General features: G+C 43.5%; 1 protein-coding gene across 1 annotated transcript in view; it reads left to right on the top strand.

The window, feature by feature from the left end:
* The window catches only part of Parp4 (poly(ADP-ribose) polymerase family member 4), a 94,115-nt gene extending 70,913 nt beyond the window's left edge, over nt 1-23,202 (top strand). The window contains exons 31-36 of the mRNA XM_037208506.1: nt 694-756; nt 4,488-4,553; nt 7,217-8,593; nt 13,041-13,140; nt 19,186-19,318; nt 22,920-23,202. Of these exons, the coding sequence (XP_037064401.1) occupies nt 694-756; nt 4,488-4,553; nt 7,217-8,593; nt 13,041-13,140; nt 19,186-19,318; nt 22,920-23,112 (1,932 nt within the window). The 3' untranslated portion in view covers nt 23,113-23,202. The remainder of the gene's footprint in view (nt 1-693; nt 757-4,487; nt 4,554-7,216; nt 8,594-13,040; nt 13,141-19,185; nt 19,319-22,919) is intronic.
* Nucleotides 23,203-24,507: the final 1,305 nt, after the last annotated feature.

Here is a 24,507-nt window from a genome sequence, read left to right as displayed (position 1 = left end):
TTAAGATATTTTTTATGTGTGTGAATGTTTCGCTTTCTTGCATGTATGTGTTTAGGTCACTGTGTCTACATCTGTGTGGCAATTAGGTGTGAGACCCTTTGTGTACAGGAAAGACTCCCTAAGGTGGAATGAGCAAGAGAAGCAAGAAAAACATTGTGAGGACTGTTTCTACGGTTTCCACTATTTTTTTCTTTTTTTTTTCTTCTTTCTTTTTTCTTTTTCTTTTTCTTTCTTTCTTTTTTTTTTTTTTTTTTTTTTTTTTTGGTTTTTCAAGACAGGTTTTCTTTGTGTAGTTTTGTGCCTTTCCTGGAACTCCCTCTGTAGTCCAGGCTGGCCTTGAACTCACAGAGATCTGCCTGCCTCTGCCTCCCGAGTGCTGGGTTTAAAGGCATGTGCCACCACCAACCAGCTGTTTCCACTATTTCTATAAAAAGAACACAGCATAAATGTATTTGCTTATTGGCTCGTTTTCTTGGTTTTGCTTTTATTTAATGTATACATTTCCTTTTTTAGTGGTGCTGGAGATTGAACCCAGTACCTTGTATATGTTAAGCAAGGGCTATACTGCCCCTTAAAACTGAAGTGCATTCATCTCCCAGGAGGACAGCTAGGTGGCACAGGGTGGGGGAATGTTAGAGAACACTTACTTTGTTAAGACATATTCGTTTGCATACTTTTACTTTTATACCATAGGCAGAAACTGAGTGTTCAGGACCAATGCAAGATGAAGTCATCAATGGCAGCAGACTGTTACAGGTATACCAATAAACAGAGCTGTGCATGGTGAATTTTTAGGGAAAAAAAAAAGAAAATTTGTTTTTCCAGTTTGCCATTTATAGTTATTTATTTTAACATTTCTCTGTATGTGTGTTGCTGTGGAATAATCCTTCTGTACACTGTGTGAATGTGTCACTATGACTGGTTTAATAAACAAGTTGACTGGCCAGTAGCTGAACAGAATAAAGTTAGGCAGGAAAGCCAAACTGAGAATGATGGGATGAGGAAGGGCAGAGTCAGAGAGAGATGCCAGTGAGCCGCCGAGGAAGCAGGCCGTGTAGAAAATGAGGTTATAAGCTGTTAGGATTCTGCTACTCCAGCTATATGACCACACATGCGCAGTTCAGTAGCTAAGCAAGGTGTATTATGTCATCAGTGTGCTGTGTGATTGTTCAAATGCACAGTGCGGTCACGCAATCTGCGCATGCATGGCGTAGCTCCATAAGCCCACCTGCACATTTGCAGGGAAATCCTTAAAAAGCAGGTCACAGACTCCTCCCTTCTCTTCTGCTCTTCACCCCCCCCCTCTCTGCATGTGCCTCTTCCCAGGCCTAGTTACTCTCTTCTGTCTACCCCCCTCCTCCTAATAAAGCTCTGATACTAGGTTTTGTCATGGCTCATGACCTTTCCTTGCATGGTGACAGCACTGCTTATCATTATTTAAAACCAACACAAGCCACGAGCCATGTGGCAAAACATAGGTAAGAAATATGGGTTAATTTAAGTGTAAGATTTAGCTAGTAACAAGCCTGAGCTATCAGCCGAGCATTTATAATTTATATTAAGTCTCTGAGTCAGTTATTTGGGAAACGGCTTCCAGTCATTTGGGAACAGGCTGCAAGGGCAGGAAAACTCTGCCTACAGTGTGTGTGTACATGTGCTCCTGTGTGCATGTTCCAGGGCCTGCGTGTGGAGGTCAGAGACCAACTTGGGGGAGTCCGATCTCTCTTGCCACCACATGGGTCCCAGGGATTGAAGTCAGGTTGACAGGTTTATCAGTGAGTGCCTCTACCCACTAACCCATCTCACTGCTTCCCTCCCACCCCCCATTTTATATTTTTTGAAGCCAGAGTCTCACTGGGTAGCCCTCAAACTCCTGATTCTCCAACCTGAGCCCCCTGAGTATGAGGATGCTGGCGTAGGCCACTGGCAGCCATTTGTTTTGTGATCTTATTCATTATCATTTGGTCATGTAGAGTGTTTTGTTTGTGATGCTTGGGTCTCAACCTTCCAAGCAGCTGGTACCTATTACACTTTTTAGACTTTTTTTATTTTTATTTCTGTGCATATGCTTGTGTGTGTGTGTGTGTGTGTGTGTGTGTGTGTGTGCGCGTGTGTACACATGTGTGTGCATGCACTCAAGTGTATAGGTACCTATGGAGGCCAGAAGAGGGTTTTGGATTCTCTGGAGCTGGAATTACAGGTGGCTATGGGTGCTGGGAACTGACCTTGGGTCCTCTGAAAGAAAAACAAACAATTTCACAGCCATCTCCCCAGCCTCTCTGTCACATTTAAAAATTCTTTTAATTACTTTCTGTGTGGTGTGTGTGTGTGTGTGTGTGTGTGTGTGTGTGTGTGTGTGTGTGTGTTTTAGGTTCCTTCTGTTTCTTCTTTAACTGTTTCATATGATTATACAATGAATCTTGATCATATCCACCCCAACTCTCCCTCTCAGTTTCTTGCTTTTGTTTGGATTGTTTTGCTTTGCTGTGCCTAGAAATACCTTTCCTATCCATAGGTTATACTTTGAATTTTCCCCCTTCATTTCTTTTAGGAATTCTGTTTTATTTTGGTTTTGCTGTGTTAAAGAGAGAAGCCAGGGCTTGCACGCTCTTGGCTAGCCCTTAGCCGCAGAGCTTCCTCCAGTGTTCTGCCTGCATGTACATCTTCAGGACAGAAGAGGGCGCCAGATCTCATTACAGATGGTTGTGAGCCACCATGTGGTTGCTGGGAATTGAACTCAGGACCTCTGGGAGAGCAGCCAGTGCTCTTAACCTCTGAGCCATCTCTCCAGCCCCTGTGTTTACATTTAAATTTCCATCTCACTGAAATTTATCCTGGTATAAGATAAAAGTGTCAAGCCAACCTTATTCTTCCAAAGAGTCACCTAATCTCCCCAGCACTTGACTCAAAATTCCACTTGCATTCTTGACAAGGTCCTGCACCTTAGTAGCTGTGACTGTACTATCTACTCTGCAATACCATTCTAATTATTATAATGTTACCAAAGGCTTTAATATGTGAGAGGTCTAGTCCATCCTTACTCATCTTTCTTAATACTCCAGTTTCTCAGCAGGCGTGATGGCCCAGGCATATAATCCCTGCTACAAGAGGCCAGGACAAGAGTATCACAGCAAGCCTGTGGCCAGCCTAGGCTGTAGAGCAAGTTCAAGGTCAGCCTGGGCAACTTACTGAAACTGTTTCAAAATGAAAACTAAAAAATAAATAAATAAATAAAAGCCATACATGGTAGTACAATGCCTTTAATCTTAGGAACACTTGGGAGGCAGAAACAGGCAGATTGTGATGAGTTTTGGGTCTACGTGGCCTCATAGTGAGTTCCAGGCCATCCTGGGCTACACAGTGAGACCCTGTCTCATTCAGTTGTAATAAAATACCTTGACAAACACAGCTTAAGGGAGAAGGTATTTATTTTGGCTCACAGCTCCAGAGGACACACCATCCATTTCGACAGGAAAGGCATGGGGCATGGGGATAGCCTAACAGATTACATTGGCAGTCTGGAAGCTGAAAGAGAATGGGACATTGCTATAAAACCTCAAGACCCACCTCGAGTGACATATCCCCTCCATCAAGGCTCCACTTCATCACGTCCCATGATCTTCCCAACAGTGCCACAGCTGGGGACCAAAGGAGTTCAAACTCATGGTTCTACAGGAGGCATTTCCCATTTAGACCATAGCACTAGGGATGAAGGCTCATGCCTGTAATCCTAGCTCAGGAGACTAAGGCAGGAAGATCATAGCAAATCCCAGACCAGCCTGGCCTATCTCTCCAGCTTTATGTCAGCCTAGGCTACAAAATGAGACAAGGTCTCATGGGCCAGCAAGATGGCTGAATGGGTTAAAAGTGCTTGCCGTGTAAGACGGGCTACCTGGATGTGATCTTCAGAACCCACAGTAGAAAGAGATCACCAACTCCCAAATGTCCTCTGGCTTCCACACATGCACTATGGCACTCATGTGTGTGTGTGTGTGTGTGTGTGTGTGTGTGTGTGTGTGTGTGTGTGTGTGTGTGTATGCGCGCGCAATAACAAAATGAAACAAAATTTCAAAGGCCTTTTCTCAAACAAAGAGGGCCTAGGGTTGTAGTTCACCGGCAGCACGCTTCTCTGTGAGAAGTCCTGGGTTCTATTCCTAGTGCCCTAAATAAAATATGAGAAACAATTCCCCGCCTCCCTTTTCTCTTTCTCTTTGTTGTTATTCTTTGAGATAGAGTCTCACTGTAATCCAGGCTGACCAGAAATCCCTACATAGCCCAGGCTGGCCTCAAACTCAAGATCCCCCTGCCTCGGCCTCCCAAATGCTGGTATTATAAGCCTGTTACCAGAGGTCTGGGTCTAAGCAAGGTGTTTCTGGGTTTAAGAGTTGACAATAAGGACTTATGTAGATGTGCAACAGATATAAGATAATGTTATTTATATGTTCTTTTAGTTTTAATTACGTATGTTTTTGTGCATTTGCGTGCAGGTGCCTGAAATAAACATGAAATACCCTGCAGCTGGAGCTACATCAAACAGTTTTTACTCAGCTGAGGTAGGTGCTGGGCTCTCTGGAAGGGCAACTTCAAGATAACTTGTTTAAAGCAAAGCAATAGGGTCAGGTATAGTGAAGTGTGCCTTTAATCCCAGCACTCAGGAGGCAGAGAGAGGCAGATCTCTGTGAGTTTGAGGCCAGCCTGGTCTGTGTAACAAGTTCCAGGCTGATCAGGGATACAGGGTGAAATCCTTTCTCAAAATAATAATAATAATAAATGAATAAATAAATAAAACCAACAGGCAGAGCTATAGAATATGTGAGAATACACTTTGAGGGGAATAGCAGGCCACATAAGCAAAGACACTCAAGGCCCCAATTATTATCTGGGGCATCCTTCCAGAGAAAAAGGAGTTTTGTGTCTAAGGGGCATAGTTTATGTGGTTGTCTATTTTAATTGATAGATTAGGTCATCTAATCATATTCCTACTGCACATATCCCTTCTGATTTTAATCATAAACATGTCCAGTTATGCATAGGCATAAGATAGTAAATAGAGGGTTCTCTCTACAAGTTCACTTTGAGGACACTGTTTGCCTTACTGCCCATGCACCTAAAACCAGATCAGACCAGATTAGCCTTTCTGGTCTCTTATCCAAATACAATTAAGGATATTTTGAACAGAAAATGTCTAAGTTTGATTGTTGTTAGTAAAGGAGAAACTTTATATTATCCAGAAAGAGATGTGTGTTTAGGCCAATGCAGGTGGGAATTATTTAGTCTTCAAGTCTATCAAATAACTCAGAAGGGTGAAATGTTACCTAACAATAGGGACATCTGGCTGCTTGGATAGCTACTCAAAGTTCTTCCAAAACATTGGGGCATCCAGCTTTGGCCTACAGGCCTAGTATATCTGACAGACATTTCTGAGAAGCAGGGAATTTTGAAGAACTGTCCTACCTTGTCTTGGCAAAGCTTGGCAGTCACTTTTTTTTTGTATCCTGCTGGTCCAATTTGGACAGTAACTGTCAGCAATTGAAGCAAGGGCAGTTTCCTCACCCAAATGGCTAGCTTTTGCCATAAAGAAAATAAACTCCATATGGAGTTTCTTCTATGCCCATCATCATCTTTTTTTTTTTTTTTTTTTTTTTTGGTTTTTCGAGACAGGGTTTCTCTGTGTAGCTTTGCGCCTTTTCCTGGAACTCACTTGGTAGCCCAGGCTGGCCTCGAACTCACAGAGATCCGCCTGGCTCTGCCTCCCGAGTGCTGGGATTAAAGGCGTGCACCACCACCGCCCGGCTAATCTACCCTTTTATCCTATCATTTCTATACCCGTCCCCTTTTTCTTTTCAGAACCTGATCACTGAATCTAATCTCCTTTGTTCATCATTTTTCCTGACCATTACCAATAACAACTTGTAACCAACCCCCTCTTAAATGATAAACATTTATTATTCATTGAATAACTAAAACCCACACATACCCCATCTCCTAGGAATGTGGACATTGTGTTCTAGACTACTTCCTGTTGTTTGTGGGTGCTGGTATCTTTGGGGGAACCTTAAGAAAATCAGAATAATTGTTAAGTCTTGACTGGAGTATTCTGTGAGGCTGGATCATTTCAGCCAGCAGCCTTGAAGCTGTTCTGGATGCAGAAATCTGAGGAGACTGTAACAGAGGCATTTTGAGATGCTGGACCACCTGGTCAATCCATTTTCATTGGTGTCTGGTTCCCTTTTTCTGAAAATACATAAACTTTTAAAGATAACATACATGTCTGTATTAATACAAGTATAGACTGTGTGTTGTACACAAGTTTGCTGAAGATGGTTTTTGTTTTATGTTTGAACATGTAAAATAAACATCACATGTCTTGTAGTTCTTCTAGGTTTATTTCTTTATGTCTGTAGTCAGAATTTTCAGGGGGTCCTCCTCAATCAAACCTGATCATCTTTAACCTTGAATGAATCCACAGCCTTTCGTTTTCTGTGGAAATAAAAGCATAACCTCTCCCCAAAAGCAACACACCTTTTGACTTCCATTTTGAAGTCAAAATATTTTTTAAATATATAGTTTGGTTTAATCCAGCAGTTTTCATAATCCAATGTGTCTTAGCAGCTGTTATTCCTTCATCAGTATTCAGAAAGTTTAAAGACAACACAATAACATGCAGGATCCAGACTCCCCACGTATTTCCCATATTTGTGTGCCTTTTCCCTTTATATTACTTTATTCTTTCTTTAAAGACTTTATTTTTTTAAGCTACTATTTTCTTTGACTGTCTATATCATTTCTCTTTTCTGTCCCAAGCCTACGTACATTTTTAAACACATTTTAACCAGTTTAGAGTTTTTTTCTGTCTGGATCTGTCTTTACTACATATCTCTAATCTTTTCTGTCTGCATGAGCAAAATTTAAACCCACCATATGGCTTAGTTCATGGTGTGCTGGTGGGCTCACTCTGGGGCGCTGCATTGACTGCTCAAGCCATAGGCAGTGACTGGGAGATGTGTCTCTGTATCGGGGCTATCACGGAAACACAGGACTAGCAAGCCGCGTTTGACTCCAAAATTGTGTGTTTAGAACCTTTTTTTAGCTTTTTCAGGTCTTATGTGGATGTAGGTGCCAGACGTTTGGGTGCTATCCAGCTACTTGGAAGAATGTTTGCTAATTTATTTTGTTCTCTTTTCTCTTCACACGCACAACTTCGCCACCTGGGCAGCCCTTTCCGGTCTCCTCTGAAGAGAATGAGAAACAGCCACTGCTACATTTTGCTAAAAAATCTAAAAAAAAGCTAAAAATATGTCATGTAGCACTTAATGGCTCTCCTGAAGACTTGATCCCAAAGCCATGGTCGCATGCATCAGCAAGGTTTCCCAAGGTCCTCTCGCAAGGGGAAGACGTGGAACAGCCATTGGGTGGGAATCGCGTGGCGTCAATGAAAAAACGGGGATTTAAAAAACAGATGGCGGCTCAGCCACGAAGAACGGTGCCTGCTTCCGTGGGTTTTTCTGCTCCTGCAGTCTCGGCTGGACGTCCCCCTCTCGCTGGTGGCCCCCATCTTCTTCCCCGTCCCCTTCCCCCTCCCCCTCTCTCTGGTCCTACCCCTCTCTCTGGTTGCCTCCGTCTTCCTCCTCCTCCTCTCTCTGGTGGCATTCCTCCTCCTCCTCCTCTCTCTGGTGGCATCCCTCTTCCTCCCCCTCCCCCTCTCTCTGGTGGCATCCCTCTTCCTCCCCCTCCCCCTCTCTCTGGTGGCATCCCTCTTCCTCCCCCTCCCCCTCTCTTTGGTGGCATCCCTCTTCCTCCCCCTCCCCCTCTCTCTGGTGGCATCCCTCTTCCTCCCCCTCCCCCTCTCTTTGGTGGCATCCCTCTTCCTCCCCCTCCCCCTCTCCTTTTTGGCAGCCATCTTCCTCCTCCCCCCGGAGAATTCATCCCACCCATACTGGGCTCACCTAAGTTCAGCCAAAGCCCTAAGCCTGTCGGAGGTACCAGCATCTTCCAGGCCTCAGGATCTTCTCCGGGGCAGCTCTTCGCAGGCCTTGGTGGTGTTACTACTCTCTCAGATAGCGACTCTAGTTCAAAGGATTTTGATCTAGGGAAAGTTTCCCAACGCCCTCCCAAAGCCCCGGTGCCCGATTCCCATCATGGGCCACATTTTCTCACCTCCTTCAGGTCACCTCTTTGCAGTCCTCCTAAGGCACCTTCTGTCCCTCCTCTTCCCACCGATGTTCTCAGCTCTGAGCTAAGTCCCTGTTCACCTGGTTTTCTAAGTTTCTCAGTCCCTCAGAGCTCTAATTACAGAAATGCAGATACCAGAATGGATTCACTGGAATCAGTTCACCCATCAGCTGATTATATCAGTGCTGCCTTGCTAGATGGCATTCTAGAAGAGGATTTGCTTGCCTCACCCTGTGGAAGCTCTTTCGAAGCAGAAATGGGTAAAGCAAGAGGGTATAGACCATGCCATCGAAAGATTTCAGAAAGGATTGAGAAATCTTCTGTAACAAGGGACGCCTCCCCAGAGGAAGATGAGGAGTGGGTAGTCTGTGAAGGAAGCTCTCCTGCACCGTGGACTTCACTCTTTGCTCTACAAACCGAGGTATTCGTCTTATCTCTCCTCAAGTCTGTGGTCAGTTAGCCGCACAGTTGACAACAGTGCCTCTCAAAGCAGTTGGTCACAGAACTGTGTATTGCCAGTCTGTAGTGGCTCAGGGTGCATGTCAGCATGGAAGAATGTGTCTCTCAGTGAACAGTCAGCTGAGCAAAACTCTCTGGGCATGGTGGTGGATGCTGTTCATCATGCATTGTTAGCGACTGTTGATATCTGTCAGTTGAAGATTAGCATCCCTAAGGGGTCATGGACTTGCTTCCTAAGCTCCACTACCGGGAATTGAAGTTGATAGAAATTTCCTATGGCCTAGTAAACACGGGTGTGGTGAGTATTCTGAATCTTTTCCTGTAGGGTCTTGGAGCTATGGATAGTAGTTCATGTGTAGCAGTGTGGAGGGGCACAGTCCTCCATCCGTTAAGCCAATCAGCATCCTGTAAGTCTAGCACTGGCTCTGAGATCCAGTCTCGCATATGTAACGGCTTCAGGGGGAAATCACTTAGTGAAGCAGAGAGGGCTTCCTTCAGTGTCACAGTGACCTGGCTTTACCACCTGGTGTTTGTGGGCAAGGCAGATAGTCCTTCGGTTGTCTCAGCTGCGTAGCAGGGATGATAATGATAATTACCACGTACAGTGGGGGCTTTTAAAAGGCATTTATTTGTATTTATAAAATAAAATCTTAATAATAAAAAAGTGTAGTGGAGGGCTGGCAAGCTGGCTCAGTGGTGAAGGTACTCGCCACACAAGCCTGGTGGCCTGAGTTTGATCTCTGGAACCCACATGAAGGTGGGGTTTCTATGTATGCATGTTTTGCCTGCATGTGTTTATGTGTACCGTGTGCATGCAGATGTCTGCAGAGGACAAGAGGCATTGGATCCCTGAAGCTGTATTTACAGGTGGTTGTGAACTTCCTGATGTGAGCACTGGGCACTGTACCTAGGTCCCCTGCAAGAACATTAAATGCTCTAACCACTGAGCAATCTCCCAGGTCCAGTTTTATTTTTTTTTAAGCAGAATATTGCAATATAGCCAAGAGTAAGTTGGAACATTCTGTGTGGTCCAGTTTGGCTAGAAGTTAAGACCCATCTACCTCTGCCTGACAAGTACCAGGGATTATTGACATGCATCTTTTTTTTTTATTTTTTAAAATAGGATCTTATCATGTAGCCCAGGTTGGTCTAGAACCCCTCTGTAGCCTGAGCTGGGCTCAGGCTTGCAGCAGTCCACTTGCTTCAAGGTCCCAAGTGCTGGGTTACGAATATAAGCTGCCATGCTTGATGTAGTTTTTGTTTTACAGCTCTGATATGAGGCATCGCACATGCAGGCAAGCATTCTGTCTCAGGGCTATCACCTTACCCTTTCTCATTCCTTTGACTTTTTTTCTTTGTGTGTGTTGTGTGTGCAAGTGTTCATGCAGATGTGAGTGTAACTGTGAACGTGTGCACGTAGAGGCCAGAGGTTGATGGTCAGTGTCTTCCTCAGTTGCTTTCCACTTTTTTTAAAAAATTATTTATAGACAGTTGTGGTGGAATCCCAGCACTCGGGAGGCAGAGACAGGCAAATCTGTGTGAGTTCAAGGCCAGCCTGGTCTACAGAGCAAGTTCTAGGTCAGCCAAGGCTACACAGCGAAACCTTGTCATCTGGGGGGGGGGGATAATTACTTATTTTTTATAATTATTTTATGTGTGTGTGCATGATACATGACTGTAAGTACATACGTGTCAAGGTGAGCACGTGGAGGTCAGAAGTCATCTCTGTGGTGTCTGTTCGCTCCTGCAGCAGCAAGAGCTATTTCTCCAGCCCCACTTTGGAACAGGGAGTCTCACTGGACCTGGAGCTCACTGACATCGCTAGACCACCTGACCACTTAGCTCCTGGGGTCTGCCTGCCTCTGCCCCCTAACACTAGGGTTACAGAAGCACACTGCACCCAGCTTTGATCTGGGTGCCTGGGATCCAGACTCAGGTCCCTGTGCTTACTCACCAGGAGCTTTACCGAGTCACGTCCTCAGCCCTCTTACATTTTCTGAAACAGAATCTCATCAAGCTGCCGAGTCAGGCCTTGAACTTGCAATCCTCCTGCCTCAGCCTCTGAGTGACTGGGATTATAAACCTTCACACCATGCTTGGTTAAGAAAGTAGTGTAGCTGGGCATGGTGGCGCACACCTTTAATCCCAGCACTGGGGAGGCAGAGGCAGTCGGATCTCTGAGTTCAAGGCCAGCCTGATCTATTGTGAGTTCCAGGACAACCAGGGTTATGTAGAGGCCCTGTCTCATACAACGCACAGAAATACAAAGAAGTGGGAAACAAAAGAAAGAAAGCTGTTTGGGATTTGCGGGAACTTGTTTTTATTTCTGTGTATGTTGCCTGTGTGTGTGTGTGTGTGTGTGTGTGTGTGTGTGTGTGTGTGTGTGGTGGGGGGTGCCCAGAAGAGTGTGTTTAGTCCCCTGGAGATAGGGATTCTGGTACTTGTGAGTGGCCCAACATGGATACTGGGAACTGAACTTGGGGATTCTGGAAGAGCAGGAAGTGCTCCCATCCAGTGAGCCATCTTTCCACCAACTAGAATTTGTTGTTATTGTCTGTTTTGTTGAGATAGAGTTTCATATTAGGAAAGTAGCTTTAAGAGCATCTTCGGGGGCTGGAGAGATGGCTCGGAGGTTAAAAGCACTGGCTGCTCTTCCAAAGGTTCTGAGTTCAATTCCCAGCAACTACATGGTGGCTCATAGCTGTCTATGATGAGCATGTAGGCAGAACACTGGATACATAATAAATAAATCTTTTTTTTTTTTTTAAAGAGAGAGGGAGGGAGGGAGGGAGCACCTTCAATAGATCAGTTTTAGGAGCCAGTAAGCTGGCTCAGTTGGTAAAAGTGCTTGACACAGGAGCCCAACCAACAACCTGAGTTCAATCCCTGGGACCCACCATGGAAAGAGAACTCACTTCCAAAAGCTTTTCTCCGACCTCTACACTATATACACGTACACATGCATATTCCCCTACACTGTATGCATGCTTCATATGCTCTCCCTCAAACACACACACACACACACACACACACACAAAAAAAAAAATTTTAAGTTATTTATGTGCATGCCTGGCACCTGAGGATGGCAGAAGAGGACATTGGATCTCCTGGAATTGGAGTTGTAGATGGTTGTAAGCTGCCACGTAGTTGCTAGGAGTTGAACCCAGGTCCTCTGGGAAAGCAGCCAGTGCTCCTAACTGCTGAACCATCTCTCCAGCCCCATCAGTGTTGTTTTTGAGACGAGGTCTCATACTGTATCTCTGACTGGCCCAGAATGCACGATGTAGACAAGAATGGTCTTGAACTCACAGAGACCCACCTGCCTCTGCACCACCACACCTGGCTATAATAAGTAAAACTTTAAAAAAAAAATTTTAAAAGGCCAGAGAGAGCTCTTCACAGGTAAAGGTTACAAGCCTGACCATCTGAGTTTGATCAATGAACCAATATTTAAGGTGGAAGGAGAGAGCTGGATCCTCGACGTTGTCTTCTGACCTCCACAAACATGTCCTGTGTGCTAGTTAGGGTTGCTATTGTTATGATGAAGCACCATGACCAAAAGCAAGCTGGGGAGGAAAGGGGTTATTCTGCTGACACCTCCAGAGCACTGCTCATCCCTGAAAGAAGTCAGAACAGGAACTCAAACAGGGTAGGAACCTGTACTCGAGAGTTGATGCAGAGGTGGTGGCCTAAGGGTAGCTCCGTCCATGATGGGCTGAGTGTTCCCCCACGCCAATCACTAACTGAGAAAATGCCCTACATCCTTGCCTACAGCAGGAGGCATTTTCTCAGTTGAGGGTCCCTTCTTTCAGATAACTCTAACTTGTGGCAAGTTGACATACAACTAGCCAGGACATTGTGATTGTGGCACCATGTGACCTCCCCAGCATCACTCACACACACACACACACACACACACACACACACACACACACACACTTTTATGTTTAGAGAAAAAGCTGTCCATTTCAAACTGAATAAGAATATACATTTTTTCTTTCTCCTTTTGCTGTGGGGTATCCACCAGAGAAGACTGCTCAGACATGGGTTTAAACCACTATAAAGTTTTTATTAGCCAGTCTGCGACTACACTGGGTGTCAGGATCCTAGTGTAGACCCAAGCCTTTCTCAGGGTGAGCTTTTAAGCACAAAAAACACATATCCCAAATCGTGCAGTGGTGGCACACGCCTTTAATCCCAGCACTCGGGATGCAAAGCCAGACAGATCTCTGTGAGTTCAAGGCCAGCCTGGTCTACAGAGCGAGTTCCAGGAAAGGCACCAAAACTACATGGAGAAACCCTGTCTTGAAAAAAAAAAAAGAAAGAAAGAAAGAGAAAAAAAGAAAAAGAAAAATACTGTATGATATAGAACTATGATTAACAATGTAAATTTTTTCTTAATTTTACAGGATGGTTTTTGGAAACTGACACCAGAACTAGGACTTATATTAAAACTTAATGTAAATGTTCTATGCAATTTTCTTGAAGAAAAAGGCATTCGATCTCTAGGTAAGTCACTATTTTTTCAGTTAATGAAGTCACTATGTTCCTTCATTTTTCCAGTCATTTATAGGCAAACTCCTAATTGTAATAAATTATTTTGTAAACTAGTGCATTCATTTAAGTAAGTTACATGTGAATATAATTAGATTTTTTTTTAAGCTCTGACTATTGTGGAACTCTCTATGTAGACCAGGCTGGCTTTGAACTCACAGAGATCTGCTTGTCTCTGCTTACCAAGTGCTGGGATCAAAGGTGTGCACCACACACTCAGTTACTAGAATTAGATTTATTAACAATCAAAGGAAAATCATACCTTTACCAATGATGAGAGTATTATTTAGGCAATTTTATTAGAGTTCATGGCACCAACTACTGCAGAACCCCAAATCTGGAAATAGTAACACACACCTGTAATCCTGCAGTTTGGTAAACTAAGCCAGGTGGACTGTGAATTTGAGGCTAGTCTAGGCTACATAACAAGATCCTGCCAGTAATAAAACTATCCAAAAGCTCAATTTAACACGCTCAATAATTACTTTCTTTACCACAACATATGTACCTATTGTCCAACAGGGACCTTCTCTTCCACATAGCGATTTACTTTGAGACCTTGGCACTTTCTACGTTATGGCTCTTCCATCTGTAACATATGGCCTTAGCATCAGGGAAAGACAAATCAAAACTACATGGAGATTTTTTACCTCACTTCGTCAAGAAACAGGAGCTGAAGAGATGGTTCAAGAGTTAAGAGTACAAACAGCTCTTGCAGAGGACACCAGTTTGATTCCCAGCACCCTTGTCAACTGGCTGACAACTACCTTTAACTCCTGTTCTTATTGTATTTTGTTTTTTAGTGTTTTGATACAAGCTCTCCATTGTAATCCCAGCTACCCTGGAACTCACTGTATAAATCAGGCTGGCCCCAAACTCACAGAGATCCTCCCGAGTGCTGGAATTAAAGGTGTATGCCACCAATTCCGGCTTTAACTCCAGCTCTAAGGAATGCAACAGCACCAGCATTCACATGCACAAACACACACACACACACACACACACACACACACACACACTCGATTTAAATAAATAAATGTTTTTTAAAAGGAAGAAAGAAAACAACAAATATTGAGGATGGAGGCAGGGCCAGCCCCTCATATGCTGTTGGTGAGTCACTGTAGAAATCAATATGATGGTTCCTCAAAACAAAAAAAATAAAATAAAATAAAATAAATAGAAATATTATGTAATCCAGTTGGACCACTCCTGGGCGTATGTCTGAGGGAAGCTAAGTCAGCATACCACAGAGATGCTTTCCTCTCCGTGTTTACTGTGGCACAGTTCATAATATCCAAGATATGAAACTGACCTAGATGACCATCAACACAGGAACAAAGACAATTCAGCCAGGCAGTGGTGTCACACAACTTTAATCCCAGCACTTGGCGGGCAGAAGCAGTCAGATCTGAACTGATCCCAGCCTGGTCTACACAGTGAGTTCTAGATTAGCCAAGACTACACAGAGAAACCCTGTCTTGAAATGCAAAAGAGAGAGAGAGAGAGAGAGAGAGAGAGAGAGAGAGAGAGAGAGAGAGAGAGAGAATTCGATACTCTACACAATGAAATTTTATTCAGACATAAAGAAGAATAAACCAGGCATGGTGGCTCATGCCTGTATCCCAGCACTTGGGGTGATTGAGGCTGGAGGATGGCCATGAGTTTGAGACACCCTGAGCTGCAGAGTAAGACCATATTAAAACAAGAATGGAGAGATAGTCCAGCAGTTAAAAACACTTGCTGCTATTGCCAAGGACGTGGGTTTTTTCCCCCAGCTCCCACAAGCATCTTATAACTGTCTGTAACTCCAGTTCTAGGGCATTCAATGACCTCTTCTGGCCTCCAAAAACATTTCACACATATAGTACACATATATACATATGGGCAAAACATTCATACACATAAAATAAAAATAAGTAAATTTTTAAAAACAAAACAGGGCCTGGAAAGATGGCTCAGAGGTTAAGAGCACTGACTGCTCTTCCAGAGGTCCTGAGTTCAATTCCCAGCACCCACATGGTGGCTCATAACCATCTGTAGTGAGATCTGGTGCCCTCTTCTGTGTACATAATAAATAATTTTTTAATTTATTTATTTATTTTTCTATTATGAGCCTAGTATAGTATAAAATCTTATCCTAATCGTGAAATGTTTGACTGAGGCTTGCCCGGTAATTGAGTCAATCCAAAAGTTATTATAAGCCACAGTCATCCTAGGGTCCCCCCTGCTATGTAGCCTCCATGGTTCTGTGGGTTGCAGTCTGATTGTTCTTTGCTTTATATCTAGAATCCACTTATGAGTGAGTACATACCATGTTTGTCCTTCTGGGTTTAGGTTACCTCACTCAGGATGATATTTTCTAGTTCCATCCATTTGCCTGCAAATTTCATGCTGTCATTGTTTTTCTCTGCTGAGTAGTACTCCACTGTGTATATGTACCACATTTTCTTAATCCATTCTTCAGTTGATGGACATCTAGGTTGTTTCCAGGTTCTGGCTATTACAAATAGTGCTGCTATGAACATAGTTGAGCATGTATCTTTGTGGTATGATTGAGCATTCTTTGGGTATATGCCCAAGAGTGGTATAGCTGGGTCTTGAGGTAGTTCGATTCCCAATTTTCTGAGAAACCGCCATATTGATTTCCACAGTGGTTGTACAAGTTTACATTCCCACCAACAGTGGAGGAGTGTTCCCTTTGCTCCACATCCTCTCCAACATTGACTGTCATTAGTGTTTTTGATCTTAGCCATTCTGACAGGTGTAAGGTGGTATCTCAGAGTCGTTTTGATTTGCATTTCTCTGATGATTAAGGATGTTGAGCATTTCTTTAAATATCTTCCAGCCATTTGTGATTCTTCTTTTGAGAATTCTCTGTTTAGCTCTTTAGCCCATTTTTTAATTGGACTGTTCAGTATTTTGATGTCTAGTTTCTTGAGTTCTTTATATACTGTGGAGATCAATCCTCTGTCAGATGTGGAGTTGGTGAAGGTCTTTTCCCATTCTGTAGGCTGTCTTTTTGTCTTATTGACTGTGTCTTTTGCCCTACAAAAGCTTCTCAGTTTCAAGAGGTCCCATTTATTAATTGTTGTGCTCAGTGTCTGTGCTGTTGGTGTTTTATTTAGGAAGTGATATCCTGTGCCAATGCGTTCAAGAGTACTTCCTACTTTCTCTTCTATTAAGTTTAGTGTAACTGGATTTATGTTGAGGTCTTTGATCCACTTGGACTTGAGTTTTGTGCATGGTGACAGATATGGATCGATTTGTAATCTTTTACATTTTGACATCCAGTTATGCCAGCACCATTTATTGAAGATATGTCCTTTTTTCCATTGTATAGTTTTGGCTTCTTTGTCAAAAATCAGGTGTTCATATGTGCTTGGAATAATGTCAGGGTCTTCAATTCGATTCCATTGGTCTGTATGTTGGTTTTTATACCAGTTCCAAGCTGTTTTTATTATTGTAGCTCTATAGTAGAGCTTGATGTTAGGGATGGTGATGCCTCCAGAGGTTGTTTTAGGCTGTAAAGACACTTCTCTTTCAGACCCAGGTTGGAGAAATCCAACTGGTCTTATCTCCTTGTCATCAAATTCCAATGAATTATAGTCTCTGTAGTCTAGGATCTGTCTGACTCTCTTTCTTTGGTTTCATGGTACCTTGAGGCCAGTCCTCATACACTGGACTGAGATGTTTTGGATTAACTAGTTATATATGTGCACATTTGTATGTGTTTTTGTTTTGTTTTGTTTTTAACTTTTCTAAAAAAATTATTTATTTATTTATTTATTTATTTTATTTATTTATTTATTTTTGATTTTTCAAGACAGGGTTTCTCTGCACCTTTCCTGGAGCTCACTTGGTAGCCCAGACTGGCCTCGAACTCACAGAGATCCGCCTGGCTCTGCCTCCCGAGTGCTGGGATTAAAGGTGTGTGCCACCACCGCCCGGCTCTAAAAATTTTTTTTAAGATTTATTTATTATGTATACAGTGTTCTGTTTGCATGTATCCCTGCAGGCCAGAAGAGGGCACCAGATGTCATTACAGATGGTTGTGATCCACCATGTGGTTGCTGGGAATTGAACTCAGGACCTCTGGAAGAGCAGTCAGTGCTCTTAACCTCTGAGCCGTCTCTCCAGCCCTTATATGTATTTATGTATGTATGTAGCATATATTAAAGCAGATGGGGTTCTATTAAAGATGTTAAACATTCTTTCTTTGTGATAGAGTCTCATTACACAGCCCAGGCTAGCTACTTAGAATCTACTACTGAAGCCTCCTACACATAGGGATTACAGATGTGCACCATCACAATTGACTAAATCTAGTGTTTTAGTTGAAAGTACTGGAGATTGAACTTGGGTCTCATATATGGTAGCCAAGCAGGCTACCACTTGAGTTAATTCCCAGCCCTAAAATGAAATGAGCATTCTTTTTTTTCTTTTCTTAATTTTTTAAGACAAGGTTTCTCTGTATAGCCCTGGCTATCCTTGAACTTGCTCTGTAGACTGGGCTGGTCTCAAACTCGGAAATCCACCTGCCTTTGCCTCCCAAGTGCTGAGATTAAAGGCACGTGCCACCACTATCACTCTGGCAAAATGAGTACTCTTTAATGAGTTTTCTGAAAATGATTTTCCAAATATAACATATGGCTTAGCAGGATGGCTCAGTGGCTAAAGGTACTTAATTCTCAAGCCCGACATGCTTCCTGGAGCCCATTAAAGGTGGAAGGAAAGAACTGACTCTATAAAAGTTGTCCTCTGATCGCCACATGCACAGTGTGACATACATGTGACTCTCCCCTCACACTGTATATATACAATTAAAAAATAAGTGAACAGAGCTGGAGAGATGGGTCACTGGTTAAGAGTATTAAGAGTACTTACTGCAAGCCAGGCGGTGGTGGCGCACGCCTTTAATCCCAACACTCGGGAGGCAGAGGCAGGCGGATCTCTGTGAGTTTCAGGCCAGCCTGGGCTGCAGAGGGAGTTCCAGGACAGGCTCCAAAGCTACACAGAGAAACACTGTCTCAAAAACAAACAAACAAACAAACAAACAAAAAAGAGTACTTACTGCTCTTGCAGAGGACCTAAGTTCAGGTCCCAGCATCCACATGGTGGCTCACAACAGCATGTAGCCCCTGCTCAGTGACCAGTTCCACTTATACCTAACTTATACTATGGTTTGGATTTTCAGTTACTGACAGCCAGAATGAGTTTGCTACACTGGTATCGTCAAATATGTCTGTTGTTTAACTGCTGTGTTTAGGTTTCCTCCAAGATATTTATAGCAAGAACCTAGAAACTAAGTTCTTCATCGTACTCCATGCCTCTCTGGTTACTGAAGACAACAAGTGGTGGAGAGAGATTCTGGGTGCAGCTCAGTCTCCAAAGAGCCATCAGGATAATGCGATAGGCATGCATGTTCTGATTGTTCACAATTTCTACTGAAATAAAACGCTAATTAAAGACCTTTAGAATATATGGAGTTGGTTTTATTGGCTTGACAACCTAAATGTATTGTCTCATAATTCTGGAATAATATAGAGTTTTATGATCTATTAATATATCATGATTCACTTGTAGTATAATTCTGTTGGTCCAGAAAGCACTATGTTACTCAGGCTGGTCTTGAAGTCATGGCAATCCTCCTGCCTTAGCGTCCCAGGTGCTGGGATTAGGGGCATGAGGAAGCCCACGTGGCTTAACAGAAGTGTAATTCTTTAATAGAACTTTACCCTGGCACAATGTGAAGCACAGGGTGTGTTCACTACTTCTTTGTTACTGGGCTTAAAATACCAGAAGCAACTTAAGAAGTTTGTCTTGGCTCATGGTTCCAGAGTGTTCCAAGTCCTCCAGTGAGACTCCTTGTCCTAAACCATTCCAAACCTCCCAAACAGCAACACCATCTGGTGACTAAGTGTTCAAATACGTGAATGAGCCTAGGGGGACATTTCTCATTCAAACCACCACATGAAGTAAAGGAGATCTTTGCTTTTTTAGGTACAAAAGGAAGAGACTGTCTCCTGGACCTGATTGCCACGTTGCTGGTACTGCAGTTTCTTCATTCCAAGTTGGAACAAGAAGGAATGGTTGCCAAATCGCTGATAAAGATGGATGACACCTTCATCTCCAGGTGCTTTAATGTTTTAATAAGAACCTCCCCACCCCCCGGCTGAGGACTGAACCCAGGGCCTTGTGCTTGCTAGGCAAGTGCTCTACCACTGAGCTAAATCCCCAACCCCATAATAAGAAACTTTTCAAAGAGCTACAATATAATTGTTGACCTGTTCCAAACAACTGCACAGCCTGGTGCAAGAATACAAATGGGAGCCATGTGCCTGTGTCTAAGTATTTAAAGACATGAAGCAAAGCTGGGAAGGTAGCTCAGTAGAGCACTCACCTAGTGCACAGGAACCTGGGCTCAGTCCTGCCGTCCTGAGCAACTCACACACACTGTATATCAAAGTATCAGCCAGCTCATGGTAGCACATTCCTGTAATCCCACCACTGAAGAGGTTACAGATGGAAGTCATGATTTACAAGTCAGCTCAGGCTACATAGTAGGAACTTGTCCCAAAACAAACAGAAATAAAGGAAAAAAACTATCAAACTATTAAATAAAATACATTAGAATATTCTGCCTGGCAGAGTGGTACATGCCTTTAATTTCAGCACAGAGGAGGCAGAGACAGGTGAATCTCTGTGAATCTCTATGAGTTTGAGGCCAGCCTGGTCTACATAGCAAGTTCACGACAGCCAGAGCTACATAACAAAGAGACTCTGTCTCAACAAAATAAGAATCTTTTATTTTTAGGTTTTCTGCCCACACTATGATAAGTTTCTCTGCTGAAGCAGTAATCCAGGCAAGTTCACTGGTCCCAGAGATTGAGGCCAGAGAAGTTGAGTACCCGGAGTAAGGCTGTGAGATTTTATAGATTGTAACTGAGGGGTGATGCTGGTTCTGTGCCCAAGTATGGTCAAAAGCTGAGCGCTTAGGTGGGACTTGGGTGGCTGGTGGCGTGGGGGGGAGGGGGCTTCAGTAGTCGCCAAGAATGTAGAACTGGGCATTTGTCACCTGTCCTTTGTTCAGAGACTCGATAAGTGGGTGGGGTTTGGAGAGAGAGGGAGGGAGGGAGCAGGGAGGAAAGGGGCAAGATTGGCTTTCTGGACCATGCAGGGGTGGGTCGGAGGCTCCAACTGAACAATATTGACAAATACAATCCCATAACCACCTAGATAAGCAGATTCAAATTTAGCTTTGGTTGACTCCTGAGTAAAAGCCGTGCAATATCTCAAAGTCATGTGAAGACATGGACCCAGCTCCTTACTGTACAGTATCTCATAGTCAAGTGAGCTATGAACCCAGCTCCTCAACCTAAAACAGCACATCATGATGGCCCTTTCCCCAAAGAAAAAAATCAGGAAGATGGAAAAGATCTAAAATCTTTAAGTTTGCCCCATAGAACCAACAATTTCCTTTTATATTTCGTGTGTGTGTGTGTGTGTGTGTGTGTGTGTGTGTGTGTGTGTGTTTAGGAGTGTGCAACATACCATACATGTGGAAATCTGAGAACAGCTTTTGGGATTGAATTTAGGTCATTAAACTTGTCAATAAGTACGTTTACCTGATGAACCATCTCACTAGCTAAAATCAATTTATTTCTTCAAGACAGGGTCTCACTTTGTCACTTCAGCTGTCTGGAATTCACTCTGTAGACCAGGCTGACCTTGAACTCACAGAGATCTGCCTGCCTCTGCCTCCCAAATTTTGGGATTGAAGGTGTGCACCACTATGCCAGCTGAGATTTTTGTTTGTTTGTTTCTAAGGCCTGGTCTTAGGTATCTCAAATTGGCCTTGAACTCACTATGTAGCTGAGGATGACTTTGAACTTCTAATCTTCCTGTCTCTACCAACTGAGCCACACCCAAACAGATTTTTTTTTGTAAGAACTTTGTTGTAAGGGCGGTGTGAAGTGAGTAAAGGTGCTTGCTCTGTAAGCCTGACAACCTGAGTCCAATCCCCAGATCCACATGGTGGAAGGAGAGAACGAATCTCAAAAGTTGTCCTTGGACCTCCATACTCACGCCATGGCCAGGTGTGCACTTCTAAGACTAACACACACACACACACACACACACACACACAACACACACACTCAGCTTGCCCCATGGTCAGCAAGACTAAGTCTGTGAGGATTGAAGAATATTCTAAGACCTGTGTAGGGTACCAGGCATTGGGGTTCCAGAGTAATGTAATAAACAAGCTGGGTGGTGGTGGTGCATGCTTTTTGTTTGTTTGTTTGTTTGTTTGTTTTTTCAAGACAGGGTTTCTCTGTGTAGCTTTGCGCCTTTCCTGGAACTCACTCCATAGTCCAGGCTCGCCTCGAACTCACAGAGATCCGCCTGGCTCTGCCTCCCGAGTGCTGGGATTAAAGGCTGCCGCCGCCGGTTCCAGAGTAATGTAATAAACAAGCCAGGTGGTGGTAGTGCATGCTTTTAATCCCAGTGCGTGAGAGGCTGAAGCAAGTGGATCTCTGTGAGTTCAAGGCCAGCCTGGTCTACAGAGTGAGTTCCAGGACAGTCAAGGCTATAAATAAACAAACAAAAAAGTGCAAATAAAGCACTTCTCATTTTTATCTTGTTTTTATTATTAAAGCAAACAAAACACGAGGTAATGTTTAGAATTAGTTTAAGCAAAGACAAGTACAGCGGGGACCATACCTGGTCATGTGAAAAGAGACAAGAATATTCCTCCCAGGCCTTTGCCTTTCCCACAGAGATAATATAGACATACATACCAGGATATTCTTTTCATGTCCTTGTTTTTTTTTTTTTTTTGTTTGTTTTTGTTTTTGTTTTTTTGTTTTTTTTTTTTTTTTTTTTTTTTTTTTTTGGTTTTTCGAGACAGGGTTTCTCTGCGTAGCTTTGCGCCTTTCCTGGAGCTCACTTGGTAGCCCAGGCTGGCCTCGAACTCACAGAGATCCGCCTGTCTCGGCCTCCCGAGTGCTGGGATTAAAGACGTGCGCCACCACCGCCCAGCCTCATGTCCTTGTTTTAAAGCTTATCATAGTTTATGCAACTCTTTCCCTACACCCTGATTTTATGGAGGCATTTTCTTAATTACCATTCCTTCCTCTCAGATGGCTTTAGCTTGTGTCAAGTTGACATTAAACTATTCAGTGTAGCCACCTTGTGGTAAGAACATTCTGCATGCTGCCCAATACACAGTTCACAGTAAGCTCACAGCTTTCTGACACAGGCTCCCCCCCAACACACCATAATAAATTAAATTACATTTGAAAACTTTAGAGTAAGGACTGGGGACGTAGCTCTTTACAGCTGACTCTCGGGTGTTCTCCAAGTATCTGGAACAAGTTGAAAACTCCCAGACAGTGAGTGGACATTGAAAGAGGGGCCTCGGGGACACTGAAAAGGAACAACAGGAAACAAAGAGGCAGGGAAAGGCTGCAGCTGTCTGAGGGAGCACAGTTTTGGGGGGGGGTGCTGTGCACAGTGGGAGCTGGGAAGCGAGGCAGGTGAGTCACGGAGAAGTGTACTGGGTACATTCAAAAGCCCCAGCTAGAGGGAGAGAGCTTTATTCAGATTTCAAGAATTGCCTTTATTAAATATCTTCCTTTTTGACAGAATCATTTCATCTGATACAATGTTACAGATTTGGTACCACCTTGCCTTTCACATATTCTGAACTAACAGAAATTTTTTTTTTAATCTAGGAATATTCCATGGGCTTTTGAGAACATTAAGAAAGCAAGTGAATGGGCCAGAAGAACAGAAGGGCAGTACCCATCCATCTGCCAACGGCTCGAGCTGGGTAAAGACTGGGAGTCAGTCACGAAGCAACTCCTGGGAATTCAGCCCCAAGCCAACAGTTCTCTTTACCGAATTCTACACTGCAATCAAGGCTGAGCCCAGTGAAATTGAATTTTAAACATTTCTCATATGTCTTTTTGTTGTTTTGTTTTTTAAGACAGAGTTTCTCTGTGTAGCCTGTCCTGGAACTCCCTCTGTAGACCAGGCTGGCCTCAAACTCACAGAGATCTGCCTGCCTCTGCCTCCCGAGTGCTGGGATTAAAGGCTTCTACACCCTCCCCTACCCCCCCACCCCCCCCCCCCGCTACCTTTCTCATATGTAGAAAATAATCAAATAGTAAAAGATACTGATAATGACATGTAGTTGGTTTTGGGTTTTTTTTGTTTGTTTGTTTTTGAGTGTAGCTATCGGCCCCTTTAAAATACAATAAATGGAAGCAGGATTGATGAATCATTTAACAATAAAAAACTGTAACATTAGAAACTGTCTCAACGTCGTTGGGAGGGGCTGGCTGGGTCTCCTCCCCCAGGAGTCCAGTAGGAGGCTAACAGATGGAGCAGTATAGGAAGGAGTTGGTCTTTGGTTAGCAGTTGTGTTCTAGGCCGGTGCCTGTTTCAGGGGCCCGGGCTGTTAGTTACTATGTGGGGCTGTGTTATTCATTAAGTGGCGCTGTTTACTGTGCAAGAAAAGCCACGGGGTACAACAAAGCCCACTATAAGAGTTTATTAGCCAAAGCTACACAGAGAAACCCTGTCTTGAACAAATAAACAAACAAAAGGTTTATTAGGGGAAAGACAACTTAGGCCTATGTAAGATTGTGCAGGGAGAGAGAGGAAGAAGAGGAGGGAGAAGTCCGTGACCCGATTTTTATGGATTCCCCCTGCACATGTGCATATGGGCTTATGTAGCTACACATGCGCATAGATTATGTGATTATATGATCACGCAGCCCACGGTTTCCATAGGACGTAAAGCCCTAGGATGACTAAACACATCTTGCCTGGCTACTGGACTGCGCATGTGCAGTCACGTAGCTGAGGGAGTGGCCAGGAATTCCAACACTGGTCACCAGCTGGTTCGACTTGGTGCACATGTTTCCTCTTATGGCTCTGATATATTGCTTGTTACTTGGTGTCACAAGCAATTCTTCCATGGATCTTGGTTTGTTATCACATTCTAAAAACCAACAAGCCAAAGGTCATCTAAAGTTTCTGCTATTTCACCTTCTAGACATTTTCTAGGTCTTGAATTTTACTTTAGGGTTATGATCCACATCGTGTTACATTTTTTTATTGTTACATTTGGGTTGACTATGAAATGTCCCTCATAGGCTTGTTAATCCCACTGATCAAGAATAAGATCACTACCACAATTTAAAGCCAAATTTGAAGCAAGCTTTAATTAAACACTGGTCAGGTGAATGGGCTCCGGCCAGGTCCATACCTAGGTTCCCAGGAAAAGTTCTAGAACTTAAGAAGGAAACCCATAAT

This window comes from Peromyscus leucopus, chromosome 9 (genome assembly GCF_004664715.2).
Source record: "Peromyscus leucopus breed LL Stock chromosome 9, UCI_PerLeu_2.1, whole genome shotgun sequence".
Classification (NCBI taxonomy): Eukaryota; Metazoa; Chordata; class Mammalia; order Rodentia; family Cricetidae; genus Peromyscus; species Peromyscus leucopus.
This window is presented reverse-complemented; position numbering and strand designations above follow the sequence as displayed.